The 14,175-nt window shown below is 41.0% G+C and overlaps 1 protein-coding gene across 1 annotated transcript in view; it reads left to right on the forward strand.

The window, feature by feature from the left end:
* Nucleotides 1-14,175, forward strand: part of CCZ1 (CCZ1 homolog, vacuolar protein trafficking and biogenesis associated) — a 40,304-nt gene that overhangs the window by 9,876 nt on the left and 16,253 nt on the right. The window contains exons 9-10 of the mRNA XM_036897032.2: nucleotides 7,341-7,402; nucleotides 7,694-7,805. Of these exons, the coding sequence (XP_036752927.1) occupies nucleotides 7,341-7,402; nucleotides 7,694-7,805 (174 nt within the window). The remainder of the gene's footprint in view (nucleotides 1-7,340; nucleotides 7,403-7,693; nucleotides 7,806-14,175) is intronic.

Raw genomic sequence — 14,175 nt, forward strand, 5'->3', positions numbered from 1 at the left:
CAGGCTCAGGGGCTTGAATGGCTTACCCAGGGTCACCTGGCAAGTTAGCGCAGAGCCAGGACTTGATCTCAGGCTCTCCCCAATACTAAGGCACCTGCCTATGTCCATACCCTCAGAAGGATGACTTCATGTGGCTCTCCCATGTCTGACATGCAATTGCCACAACAGAATACTCTACTTGCTACTTGATTATCATGCCCAGAGAGCCGGGTTATAAAATAGGAAGCCACAGTATACAACACAGCAGTGTGAATGTGACCGTGTGGGGTCTTCTCACAGACCACAAATGTGAGAGTTGCCTGTGCATTTTAACTGTTGGACTTTTTCTGCTTTTCATGCTTTCTTCTGTAGTTATATGCCAAAACTTTGTATAGACCAAAGAACATCAAAAAATTTTAGAAGAATAGCAAGTTTTACCTAATGTGACTATGGGATTTTAATTTTTTTTCATTTCCTATGCATCTTGAAATTGTGTGCCCTCAGCGAAAGAAACTAGGAGTGTGCTACAAATATAAATATAGAGAGATGCATGATGTCATGGCCGAAAGCAGGACTTTGATGTCAGACGGGCTTGGATGTGACACCTGGCCTGCCACTCAGGTGCTATGCACATTGGTGAACTTCTACAAACTTTGGTTTCCACCTACCAAATAGGAAGAGTGTATCACCCACAGGGCACAGGGGTCCTGTGGGGTGAAAAGGAGTAATGTATGTCACTGCCTAGCACAAATTAACTGCATACTAGATTTCAGTTACCCACCACTAAAGGAACTCCAATCTGTATGTGGAGCATAGGGAACGAGGAAGTTATGTCTTCAGAGCTCTGGTTAAAAATCAGTGCGTTCTGAAGGAAGGAGCCAAGATGGTGGTGTGAGTAAGACAGTGGAAATCTCCTCCCAAAACCATATATATATTTTTAAAATACAACAAATGCAACTATTCCTAAAAGAGACCAGAGGATACAGTACAACAGCCAGGCTACATCTACATCTGTGAGAACTCAGCATCTCACGAAGGTGGTAAGATACAAGCTGCAGCCTGATGGCACCCGAGTGCTCCCCCCCACCCCAGCTCATGGGTGGGAGGAAAGCAGTCAGAGTGGGGAGAGACGGGAGGTTCAGGACTCCTAAATAACCAGCCCTAGTAATCCGCACCAGGAGCACAGATACACATTGCATGGTGTGCTAGATATTAAGGAAACGGAAAAGTAAAATCTCCGAGCAGGTCCCCGCAGCCCCTTGGACAAAAGAAAAGTGAGTGCTTTTTGAAAGTCTTAAGGGCACAGGGGTTACACAGTTGAAAGGAATCGTCCCAGCAAACTCAGCCCAGCAGGCTGGGAATACTGAGGAACTTCAGGCACCCCAGCGCCCTGGGTGGCAACGCAGCTCTGAAACCCCTCATGGCGATAAGCAGCCTGCCATTCGTTCCCCCTGGGTGGTGCAGCCCCACCCACAGCGGCGGAGCTGCCGGACAGCAGCACGCCCACGGCGGAGGAGCCGGAGAGCAGCCCTGACCACAGCTGCGGAGCAGCTGGAGAGCGGCCTCGTACACAGCAACCACTCAGACCTTCTTCCTAGTGCGCAGCCGCCTAGGCCAGACCCAGAGGGTGCCCCCAGCATGCACCTGCCCGGTGCAGGCAGAGGAAGCCAGGGCAAGGCCCGAAGGGGCTCTGTTCTCGCAGGAGAGCACACCCAGCGTGCCTGCCACCTCTGCAGGGCTCTGGGATACCCTGATGACAGCCCCGCCCATGACAGCTTAGGGGATTGACCCAGACGCTGCTCCCGAGGTGCAGGTAACCGACACAGGCAACGGAGAAGGGCAAGGCAACCAGCAAGCAGGAAGGGACTTTGTTCTCCTGGCTGACACATGCGCTACCTGCCTACAACTACCTCAACCACCATGAAAAGGCAGAAGAATTTGGTCCAGTCCAGAATTACCCAGACTACCACCAAGAGAGGGCCTGGGAAGATAGATTTAACCAATCTACCTGAAAAAGAATTCAAAATAAAGGTCATAACCATACTGATGGACCTGCAGAGAAGTATGCAAGAGCTAAGGGATGAAGACAGGAGGAAGAATACAGAAATAAAACAATCTCTGGAAGGACTTAAGAAAAGACTGGATGAGGGTGCAAGAGACCATTAATGGAATAGAAATCAGAGAACAGGAATACAGAGAAGCTGAGGCAGACAGATAAAAGGATCTCCAGGAATGAAAGAATATTAAGAGAACTGTGTGACCAATCCAAACAGAACAATATTCGTATTATAGCAGTATGAGAAGAAGAAGAGAGAGAAAAAGGGATAGAAAGTGTCTTTGAAGAAATAATTGCTGAAAACTTCCCCAAACTGGGGGAGGAAATAGTCTCTCAGACCGAAGAAGCCCACAGATTTTCCCACACAAGGGACACAAGGAGGACAACAACAAGACATATAATAATTAAAATGTCAAAGATCAAAGACAAGGACAGAATATTAAAGGCAGCCAGAGAGAGAAAAAAGGTCACCTACAAAGGTAAACCCATCAGGCTATCATCAGACTTCTCAGCAGAAACCTTACAGGCCAGAAGAGAATGGCATAATATATTTACTGCAATGAAACAGAAGGGCCTTGAGCCAAGGATACTGTATCCAGCACGATTATCATTTAAATATGAAGGAGGGATTAAACAATTCCCAGACAAGCAAAAGTTGAGGGAATTCACCTTCCACAAACCACCTCTACAGGATATTTTAAAGGCTCTGCTCTAGATGGAAGCACTCCTAAGGCTAAATAGATGTCTTCGGGGAAAATAAGATCACAACAAAGAAAGCAGACCAACTAAATACTAACTAAAGGCAAAAAATAAAATCAGCTACCCACAAAAGCAGTCAAAGGAAACACAAAAGAGTACAGAATAAAACACCTACCATATAAAGAATGGGGGAGGAGGAATAAGAAGAGAAAGAAATAAAGAATCACCAGCCTGTGTTTATAATAGCTTAATAAGCAAGTTAAGTTAGATGGGTAGATAGTAAAGAAGCTACTCTTGAACCTTTGGTAACCCTGAATCTAAAGGCTGCAACGGCAATAAGTACATATCTTTCGATAATCACCCTAAATGTAAATGGACTGAATGCACCAATCAAAAGACACAGACTAATAGAATGGATAAAAAAGCAAGACCCATCTATATGCTGCTTACACGAGACTCACCTCAAACCCAAAGACATACACAGACTAAAAGTGAAGGGATGGAAAAAGATATTTCATGCAAACAATAGGGAGAAAAAAGCAGGTGTTGCAGTACTTGTATCAGGCAAAGTAGACTTCAAAACAAAGTAACGAGTTAAAGGAGGACATTACATAATGATAAAGGGGTCAGTCAAACAAGAGGATATAACCGTTATAAATATATATGCACCCAATACAGGAGCACCAACATATGTGAAACAAATACTAACAGAATTAAAGGAGGAAATAGAATGCAATGCATTCATTTTAGGAGACTTCAACACACCACTCATTCCAAAGGACAGATCCACCAGACAGAAAATAAGGACACAGGCATTGAGCAACACACTAGAACAGATGGACCTAACAGACATCTACAGATCTCTACACCCAAAAGCAGCAGGATTCAGATTCTTCTCAAGTGCACATGGAACATTTTCCAGAGTAGGCCACAAAAAGAGCCTCAGTAAATTCCAAAAGATTGAAATTCTACCAGCCAACTTCTCAGACCACAAAGGTATAAAACTAGAAATATATTGTACAAAGAAAACAAAAATGCTCACAAACAGATGGAGGCTTAACAACATGCTCCTAAATCAATGGATCAATGACCAAATTAAAATAGAGATCAAAATATATGGAGACAAATGAAAACAACAACACAAAGCCCCAACTTTTGTGGGATGCAGTGAAGGCACTTCTAAGAGGAAAGTATATAGCAATCCAGGCCTTTTTAAAGAAAGAACAATGCCAAATGAATAGTCTAAAGTCACAATATTGAAACTGGAAAAGGAAGAACAAATGAGGCCCAAAGTCAGCAGAAGGAGGGACATAATAAAGATCAGAGAAGAAATAAATAAAATTGAGAAGAATAAAACAATAGAAAAAATCAGTGAAACCAAGAGCTGTTTCTTTGAGAAAATAAACAAAATAGATAAGCCCCTGGCCAGACTTACTAAGAGAAAAAGAGAATCTACACACATCAACAGAATCAGAAATGGGAAAAGCAAAATCATGATGGACCCCACAGAAATACAAAGAATTATTAGAGAATACTATGAGAATCTATATGCTAACAAACTGGAAAACCTATAAGAAATGGACAACTTCCTAGAAAAATACAACCTTCCAAGACTGACCAAGGAAGAAACAGAAAATCTAAACAGACCAATTACCAGTAACAAAATTGAATCGGTAATAAAAAAACTACCCAAGAACAAAACCCCCAGGCCAGATGGATTCACCCCTGAATTTTATCAGACATATAGAGAAGACATAATACCCATTCTCAAAGTTTTTCAAAAAATAGAAGAGGAGGGAATACTTCCAAACTCATTTATGAAGCCAGCATCACTCTAATACCAAAACCAGGCAAAGACCCTACCAAAAAAGAAAATTACAGACCAATATCCGTGATGAAAAAAGATGCAGAAATACTCAACAAAATATTAGCAAACCAAAAAATACATCAGGAGAATCATACACCATGATCAAGTGGGATTCATCTCAGGGATGCAAGGATGGTACAGCATTCGAAAATCCATCAACATCATCCACCACATCAACAAAAAGAAGGACAAAAACCACATGATCATCTCCATAGATGCTGAAAAAGCATTCAACAAAATTCAACATCCATTCATGATAAAAACTCTCAACAAAATGAGTATAGAGGGCAAGTACCTCAACATAATAAAGGCCATATATGACAAACCCACAGCCAACATCATACTTAACAGTGAGAAGCTGAAAGCTTTTCCTTCAAGATCAGGAACAAGACAGGGATGTCTACTCTCCCCACTCTTATTCAACATAGTGCTGGAGGTCCTAGCCACAGCAATCAGACAAAACAAAGAAATACAAAGAATCCAGTTTGGTAAAGAAGATGTCAAGCTGTCACTATTTGCAGATGATGTGATATTGTACATAAAAAACCCTAAAGACTTCACTCTAAAACTACTAGAACTAATATCTGAATTCAGCGAAGTTGCAGGATACAAAATTAATACACAGAAATCTGTTGCACTCCTTTACACTAACAATGAACTAGCAGAAAGAGAAATCAGGAAAACAATTCCATTCACAATTGCATCAAAAAAAAAAAAATACCTAGGAATAAACCTAACCAAGGAAGTGAAAGACCTATACCATGAAAACTCCAAGACATTCTTTAGAGAAATTAAAGAGGACACTAACAAATGGAAACTCATCCCATGCTCTTAGCTAGGAAGAATTAATATCATCAAAATGGCCATCCTGCCCTAAGCAATATACAGATTCGATGCAATGCCTATCAAATTACCAACAGCATTCTTCAATGAACTGGAACAAATAGTGTTAAAATTCATATGGGACCACAAAAGACCCCAAATAGCCAAAGCAATCCTGCGAAGGAAGAATAAACTAGGGGGATCTTGCTTCCCAACTCCAAGCTCTACTACAAAGCCACAGTAATGAAGTCAATTTGGTACTGGCACAAGAACAGACGCACAGAGCATTGGAACAAAATAGTGAGTCCAGAGATTAACCCAAACATATACATTCAATTAACATATTATAAAGGAGCCATGGACATACAATGGGGAAATGTCAGCCTTTTCAACAGCTGGTGTTGGCAAAACTGGACAGCTACATGTAAGAGAATGAAACTGGATCACTGTCTAACCCCATACACAAAAGTAAATTCAAAAATGGGTCAAAGACCTGAGTGTAAGTCATGAAACCATAAAACTCTTAGAAAAAAACATAGGCAAAAATCTCTTGGACATAAACATGTGCAACTTCTTCATGAACATATCTCCCCAGGCAGGGGAAAGAAAAGCAAAAATGAACAAGTGGGACCATATCAAGCTGAAAAGCTTCTGTACAGCAAAGGACATCATCAATAGAACAAAAAGACATCCTACAGTATGGGAGAATATATTCATAAATGACAGATCCAATAAAGGGTTGACATCCAAAATATGTAAAGAGCTCACACACCTCAACAAACAAAAAGCAAATAATCCAATTGAAAAATGGGCAGAGGAGCTGAACAGACACTTCTCCAATGAAGAAATTCAAATGGCCAACAGACATATGAAAAGATGCTCCACATAGCTAGTCATCAGAGAAATGCAAATTAAAACCACAATGCGATATCACCTCACACGAGTAAGGATTGCCACCATCCAAAAGACTAAGAACAACAAATGTTGGCAAGGAGGTGGAGAAAGGGGAACCCTCCTACACTGCTGGTGGGAATGTAAATTAGTTCAACCATTGTGGAAAGCAGTATGGAGGTTCCTCAAAAAACTCAAAATAGAAATACCATTTGACCCAGGAATTCCACTCCTAGGAATTTACCCTAAGAATGCAGCAGCCCAGTTTGAAAAAGACAGATGCACCCCTATGTTTATCACAGCACTGTGTACAATAGCCAGGAAATGGAAGCAATCTAAGTGTCCATCAGTAGATGAATGGATAAAGAAGATGTGGTACATATACACAATGAGATATTCAGCCATAAGAAGAAAACAAATCCTACCATTTGCAACAACATGGATGGAGCTAGAGGGTATTATGCTCAGTGAAATAAGCCAGGTGGAGGAAGACAAGTATCAGATGGTTTCATTTATCTGTGGAGCATAAGGACAAAGAAAAAACTGAAGGAGCAAAACAGCAGACTCACAGAACCCAAGAATGGACTAACAGTTACCAAAGGGAAAGGGACTGGGGAGGAGGGTGGGAAGAGAGGGATAAGGGGTGGGGGAAGAAATGGGGCATTATGTTTAGCATGTATAATGTGGGGTGGGGGTCACGGGGAGGGTAGTGATTCTACAGCATCTTACTGCGCTGATGGATAGTGACTGTAATAGGGTATGTTTGGGGAACTTGGTGATCGGGAGAGTCTAGTAAACATAATGTTCGTCATGTAATTGTAGATTGATGATACCAAAATTAAAAAAAAAAATCGGTGCATCTGTAGGTACCTTGTAGGCACCCCCCCTTATTTTGGTGGGAGGGAATATGAGAAATTGATACAGAAAAATGGCCTAAAGCCAACTGATGAACATGAATGCTGTTTTTCAAAGCTTTGAAAGTTGGAAGTCTAATAAGTCACTTCTCAACATTAAATTTGTTTCCAGTTGGCGGGAAGGGATTCTCCAATAAGGTCAGAAATGCCAGGAAATCTACAACATTATGGAAGGTAGGACTTTGTTCTTTGATACACAGTATTGGATTTTGTTATTTTAGTTGGTATAGATAAAATCATGAACACTAGATTACTGTATTATTTTATTAGCAAAAATCAACAAAGGAAATCCTATTGTTTCCTGTGAGTTAATAATTCTAGTTTATTATATTCTGATTTAGTGTTTTCCAGGTAGTATCTAGCTTCAAGAAAAAAATGGATGTTTATTAAGTAGGAATGTACTCTGTTTATATATTCCTTTTTACAATTTACCTGATTGAATTGAGTCATCTCTGTGCTTTTCAGATTTCTTACTGGACCCTTGAACCTTAATGATCCAGAAGCAAAATGTAGATTCCCCCAAATTTTTGTGAACACAGATGAAACTTACGAGGCACTCCACTTAATTGTTTATAAGGTAACAATTGTTTTTCCCTCATGTTGCAGGTGAATGCTAAAGTAAATCTTTCTTGCACGTGTACAGGAATATGTATGCAAACCCCTTAAATGTTTCTGGAACAGATGTTGGAAGTTCTAATTATTGTAAAACTCAAAATGGGTGCTCTTCTGGAATAGTAGGTTTATTCCTTTCAAACAGTTTTGTTATTAGTGAGAGAGTCACCATCGAAGGCTGTGACTCGCAGACATTTGCAGTCAGCCACACTCACAGATCAGGGCTGCCAGAGGTCACACTGCCTCTCGGTGCCTTCTGGTGTGGGCCTGGCCGCCTGAAGTGAATTCTGCTTTTGTTCTGCCTTTAAAGCTGTGGCCTCGCTAATTCTATAAGGTCATCTTAGTTTCTGTCAGGACCTTAACTTATAAGGATATGTATTAGGTTAGTTGTTTTTTGTTTTGTTTTGTCTTTAAGGACGATTTTCGGTTCAAGAAAGAAGGCTGAGCATATGTGTTTATCTTCCTTCCTGCCTGAGATTACAATTATGTTTTAATTCATAAAGGTGTAGAAATGATAAAAGAGCCCAGGAAGGAGATGAACATGAGAGGTTGAGGACCTGCTGTGTCTTCCTGGAAGACAGAGAGGAGATGAGGGGGGGACCCCACAGCAGAGGGGCAGGAGTGCCTCCCGAGACATGCATTGGGAGGGGGAGCCCCCTGCCCCAGGGAGCCAGAGACATCAGGAGTGGGAAGTGGGCTTGGAAAGCAGGGCCATAGTGAAGTGTTGTACACAGCTCAAGCTCATCACTACACACAGAGGGCAGCTGAGCACTTATCCCTGGTGAAAAGGGAGGGTCCTTTTAAGGAAAGCAGTCTAGAGAGACCTGGAGTGGCTAATGTGTGTCTGCACCTGGGACTGAAGCCCCCCTCCTCCTGGTAGGGACGGGTGGGAGGTAAATGGCCAGCACAGCTGCCACCCACATCCTGCCACCAAGGGAGGCCTCCCTCCCCGCCCAGCCTCTCAGTTCGCTCATCCGGACATACGATTGGAAATACAAAACTATAGGTCCTGAGTATAACAAAAATGATTCTAGAAACAGAAGAGAACTTAAAAAAAATTAGTGTCCTGAAATTGGAGAAGTGTGTCTATAAAACTGAAACAGAAAGACCTGAAAAAAGTCATGGTTATATTAGACTCAGGTTAATCAGAAATAATTTTAAAAAGTTTTTGTGGCCAGGTATCTAGAGTATAAAATTTGCCACTGTAACAATTTTTAAGTGTACCATTGACATTAAGTACATTCACAGTATTGTACAACTGTCATCACTATTTCTAGAACTTTCCTTCACCCCAAAAAGAAATTCTGTACCCACTGAGCAGTAATCCCTCAGCTCCCCCTTCCTCTGAAGATACAATTTTGGCATAAGAAATTCATTAGAAGGGTTGAAGGTAAGTTTCCCTACCCTCGAATATACAGTAAAATGACAAGAGAGAAAGATGCAGAGGAAATATGGAAGAAAGGAATTTCAACATCTGATTAACATGATGGAGGAGAGGAAATGAGGAAAGTAACAGAATGAGAATATGTCTAGCTGAAGAGGATCACATTTTCCAGATTGAAAAGGCCCACTGCTACCCACACAATGGGCAGTTTTGAAATTACAAAGAGAATATCCTGCAAGTTTCCAGAAGGAAAATCAGGTCACCTGTAAATAAAACTGGCATTAGCTGTTTGCTTAGCAGCGTTAGATGTCAGGTGACAAGGAAAGGAAGGCTTTCCAAGTTCCAAGGGAAAATGTCTTTCAGTGCTGGCGAAATCTTTGCCACACCAAACTGTCAATAAAAAATACAGATGAAACATAAGAAGTCTCCAGAAGGTCACCCAGCATCCTTTCTTAGGATGTTGCATAAGATTGTGCCTCAGTGGAGTAAGTGAGGAGAACGAGAGAGCGAGCACACCTTGGAATCCCAAGGAGGCCGGCCCCGAGAACGGTGAGGGAGGCTCTAGGTGAGGGAGTGTTTGAGGCCTGCCGGCAGGCTTAGCTCCCATACTCGCATCACGGAACAGAGGAAGGAGGGCTCCAGGCCAAGACGTCTCATTCATAAAATTGTGTGATTAAGAGATTTGATTAAATGTTGAATGTGATAGTGGTAACAGGAGGAGAGAATTCCAGGGAAAACATGCAAGAGGTTGGGGTCTGAAAATGAACCAAAGTGAAGTGATATATAATTGGGAGCAGTAATTGGAGCAGGGAAAAAGTCCATTTTTATACCAAGCTAAAATCATTCTCCTTTGAATGATTCAGGTAGGAGCCTGGTACACTCTGCTGTTGATTGGATTTCCACTTTTTGAGTCAACCAGTATATGAAAGTTTAGATGTTGTAGCATCATAGTTACAATGGAGTTATCTTTCTTAAAAAACAGTTCTTTGAGATATAATTCACATTCATTATATTCTGCATACTTTTTTTACATATTTGAAATTCTTGAAGTTTTTAAATAGAAAAAGACACATTTTAAAAACTCAGCCTCTCGGGGGGTCACACGCGCAGCTGCCTACAGAAGCCCCACAGGTGGTGGGCAAAGGGCAGCAAGCTGGAGCGGGCTCCGGCGTGGAGTGGTGCTGACTGCGATCTAGCAGCCGGTGTCCCAAGGAGGCTGGCCACTATGCAGATCATTGAGCTGCATCAGAGTCAATACAAAGCCAGCATCCCAGATGTCCTGATATTCCAGGGGAGGCTGGAAATAGGAATTTTTTTTTTTTTTTTGGTGAGGGCATCTCTCATATTTATTGATCAAATGGTTGTTGACAACAATAAAATTCTGTATAGGGGAGTCAATGCTCAATGCACAATCATTAATCCACCCCAAGCCTAATTTTCGTCAGTCTCCAGTCTTCTGAGGCATAACAAACAAGTTCTTACATGGAGAACAAATTCTTACATAGTGAATAAGTTCTTACATGGTGAACAGTACAAGGGCAGTCATCACAGAAGCTTTCGGTTTTGCTCATGCATTATGAACTATACACAGTCAGTTCAAATATGAATACACATTTGATTTTTATACTTGATTTATATGTGGATACCACATTTCTCTCTTTATTATTATTTTTAATAAAATGCTGAAGTGGTAGGTAGATACAAGATAAAGGTAGAAAACATAGTTTAGTGTTGTAAGAGAGCAAATGTAGATGATCAGGTGTGTGCCTGTAGACTATGTGTTAATCCAAGCTAGACAAGGGCAATAAAACATCCACGTATGCAGAAGATTTCTCTCAGAACAGGGGGGGTGAGGTTCTAAGCCTCACCTCTGTCGATCCCCAATTTCTCACCTGATGACCCCCCTGCGACTGTGCCTGTCTTAGGTTGTTCCTCCCTTGAGGAATCTTACCCGTCTGTGGCTAACCAGTCATCTTCCGGGGCCATACAGGGAAATGTAAAGTTGGTAAGTGAGAGAGAAGCCTTATTGTTTGAAATGGTTAGCTTTTTATTTCTTTGCATATTTATGCCCTGTAGCTTCTATGCCCAGCATTTGTCTTGAGGTATCATTACCACTTGGAAGAATTATGATACTCGGTAAATTTGATATGAGGCACGAATTCTATTTAAGGGTTGTAATTAGGAAGGAAGAAGAAAAGCTATAGAAGTAGCAGGCGGAAGAAAACATGGGAAGATTAATTATTTCTTTGACATATCTTCTTGTAGAGTAACTTCAGCATGTGTAGGTTTTAAGCTACTATTTAAATTGCACACACACATTAACATAATAGGAGTATAGTTACATAACCAAAGCATACCTGTATTTACCAGCCATCTCCAGTGAAACCAAGAAGACCAGTTAGGCACCTTAGGCATTTGTGAAAACTTATCTATGATATGGTGGGTATTGTCCAACTGAACTTGAACAGTCTGAGAGAAATCAGACAAATTAAAACAACCCATTCCTGGGGAATGTTCACATCCCTTATGTTCTTTTAACAGTAAATAGTCTGTAGTTGTAAGATTTTGGAGCGGTACAATTTACACTTCTCCTGATTCTTGATTGAGTTCCAACAGTATAGATCCAGTCAAATTTGTTGTTTTACTGTATGCACAGGCCAGCTTAGATATCTCCTTCCTCATTCCCATGGCAAGTCCAGGAACTGGTGGGATGAGTGCATCTACAGCTGTAGCAGTGCGTGGATCTTTGTTGGGGTTTTTTGATGATCATCTTCTGGCATGAGTCTTCCAGAGAGTGCTGATGTTGGAAGTTCTTTTTCATATTGTATCTTAGTTCATTTTTGGGATAGCCCAATTAGGCTTTGATCCTCTGTATAAACACAAACAGACCCTTTGCCTACACTTTTATATGCACTTTATACTCTTGTGTAGAACTCATTGGAGGCTACCACACAGAAACTGCCTTTTTCTTTTTTTTTTTTTTTTTTTGCTATCACTAATCTACACTTACATGAAGAATATTATGTTTACTAGGCTCTCCCCTATACCAGGTCCCCCCTATAAACCCCTTTACAGTCACTGTCCATCAGCATAGCAAAATGTTGTAGAATCACTACTTGCCTTCTCTGTGTTGTACAGCTCTCCCCTTTCTCCCACCCCCCATGCATGCTAATCTTAATACCCCCCTACTTCTCCCACCCCCTTATCCCTCCCTACCCACCCATCCTCCCCAGACCCTTTCCCTTTGGTACCTGTTAGTCCATTCTTGAGTTCTGTGATTCTGCTGCTGTTTTGTTCCTTCAGTTTTTCCTTTGTTCTTATATTCCACAGATGAGTGAAATCATTTGGTATTTCTCTTTCTCCCCCTGGCTTGTTTCACTGAGCATAATACCCTCCAGCTCCGTCCATGTTGCTGCAAATGATTGGATTTGCCCTTTTCTTATGGCTGAGTAGTATTCCATTGTGTATATGTACCATATCTTCTTTATCCATTCATCTATCGATGGACATTTAGGTTGCTTCCAATTCTTGGCTATTGTAAATAGTGCTGCGATAAACATAGGGGTGCACTGATCTTTCTCATACTTGATTGCTGCATTCTTAGGGTAAATTCCTGGGAGTGCAATTCCTGGGTCAAATGGTAGGTCTGTTTTGAGCATTTTGATGTACCTCCATACTGCTTTCCACAATGGTTGAACTAACTTACATTCCCACCAGCAGTGTAGGAGGGTTCCCGTTTCTCCACAGCCTCGCCAGCATTTGTTGTTGTTTGTCTTTTGGATGGCAGCCATCCTTACTGGTGTGAGGTGATACCTCATTGTAGTTTTTTTTTTTTTTATTTTTTTTTTTTTATTGAAGGGTAGTTGACAACAGCATTGCATTACATTAGTTTCTGGTGTACAACACAGCGACTCAACATTTATATACATGATATTTCTAGGTACCAGGTATCACCATACCAAGTTGTTACAATATTTTGACTATATTCCTTATGCTATACATTACATCCCGGTTACTTATTTATTTTACAATTGGAAGTGTGTTTATATATATATATATATATATATATTGTGAGGGCATCTCTCATATTTATTGATCAAATAGTTGTTAACCACAACAAATCTCTGTATAGGGGGGTCAATGCTCAATGCACAATCATTAATCCACCCCAAGCCCAATTTTCGTCAGTCTCCAATCTTCTGATGCATAACGAACAAATTCTTACATAGTGAATAAGTTACATGGTGAACAGTGCAAGGGCAGTCATCACAGAAGCTTTCGGTTTTGTTCATGCATTATGAACTATACACAGTCAGTTCAAATATGAATATTCATTTGATTTTTAAACCTGATTTATATGTGGATACCACATTTCTCTATTATTATTATTTTTAATAAAATGCTGAAGTGGTAGGTAGATACGAGATAAAGGTAGAAAACAGAGTTTAGTGTTGTAAGAGAGCAAATGTAGATGATCAGGTGTGTGCCTGTAGACTATGTGTTAATCCGCGCTAGACGAGGGCAATAAACATCCATGTATGCAGAAGATTTCTCTCAGAACATGAGGGGGGAGGTGCTAAGCCTCACCTCTGCTGCTCCCCATTTTCTCACCAGATGGCCCCCTGCGACTGTGCCTGTCTTAGGTTGTTCCTCCCTTGAGGAATCTTACCCGTCTCTGGCTAACCAGTCATCTTCCGGGGCCATACAGGGAAATGTAAAGTTGGTAAGTGAGAGAGAAGCCTTATCGTTTGAAAAGGTTAGCTTTTTACTTCTTTGTATATTTATGCCCTGTGGCTTCTATGCCCAGCATTTGTCTTGAGGTGTCTTTACCACTTGGAAGAATTATGATACTCGGTAAATTCGACATGTGGCACGAGTTCTATTTAAAGGTTGTGATTAGGTAGGAAGAAGAAAAGCTACAGAAGTAGCAGGCAGAAGAAAACCTGGGAAG

This window comes from Manis pentadactyla, chromosome 10 (assembly GCF_030020395.1).
Source record: "Manis pentadactyla isolate mManPen7 chromosome 10, mManPen7.hap1, whole genome shotgun sequence".
Taxonomy (NCBI): Eukaryota; Metazoa; Chordata; class Mammalia; order Pholidota; family Manidae; genus Manis; species Manis pentadactyla.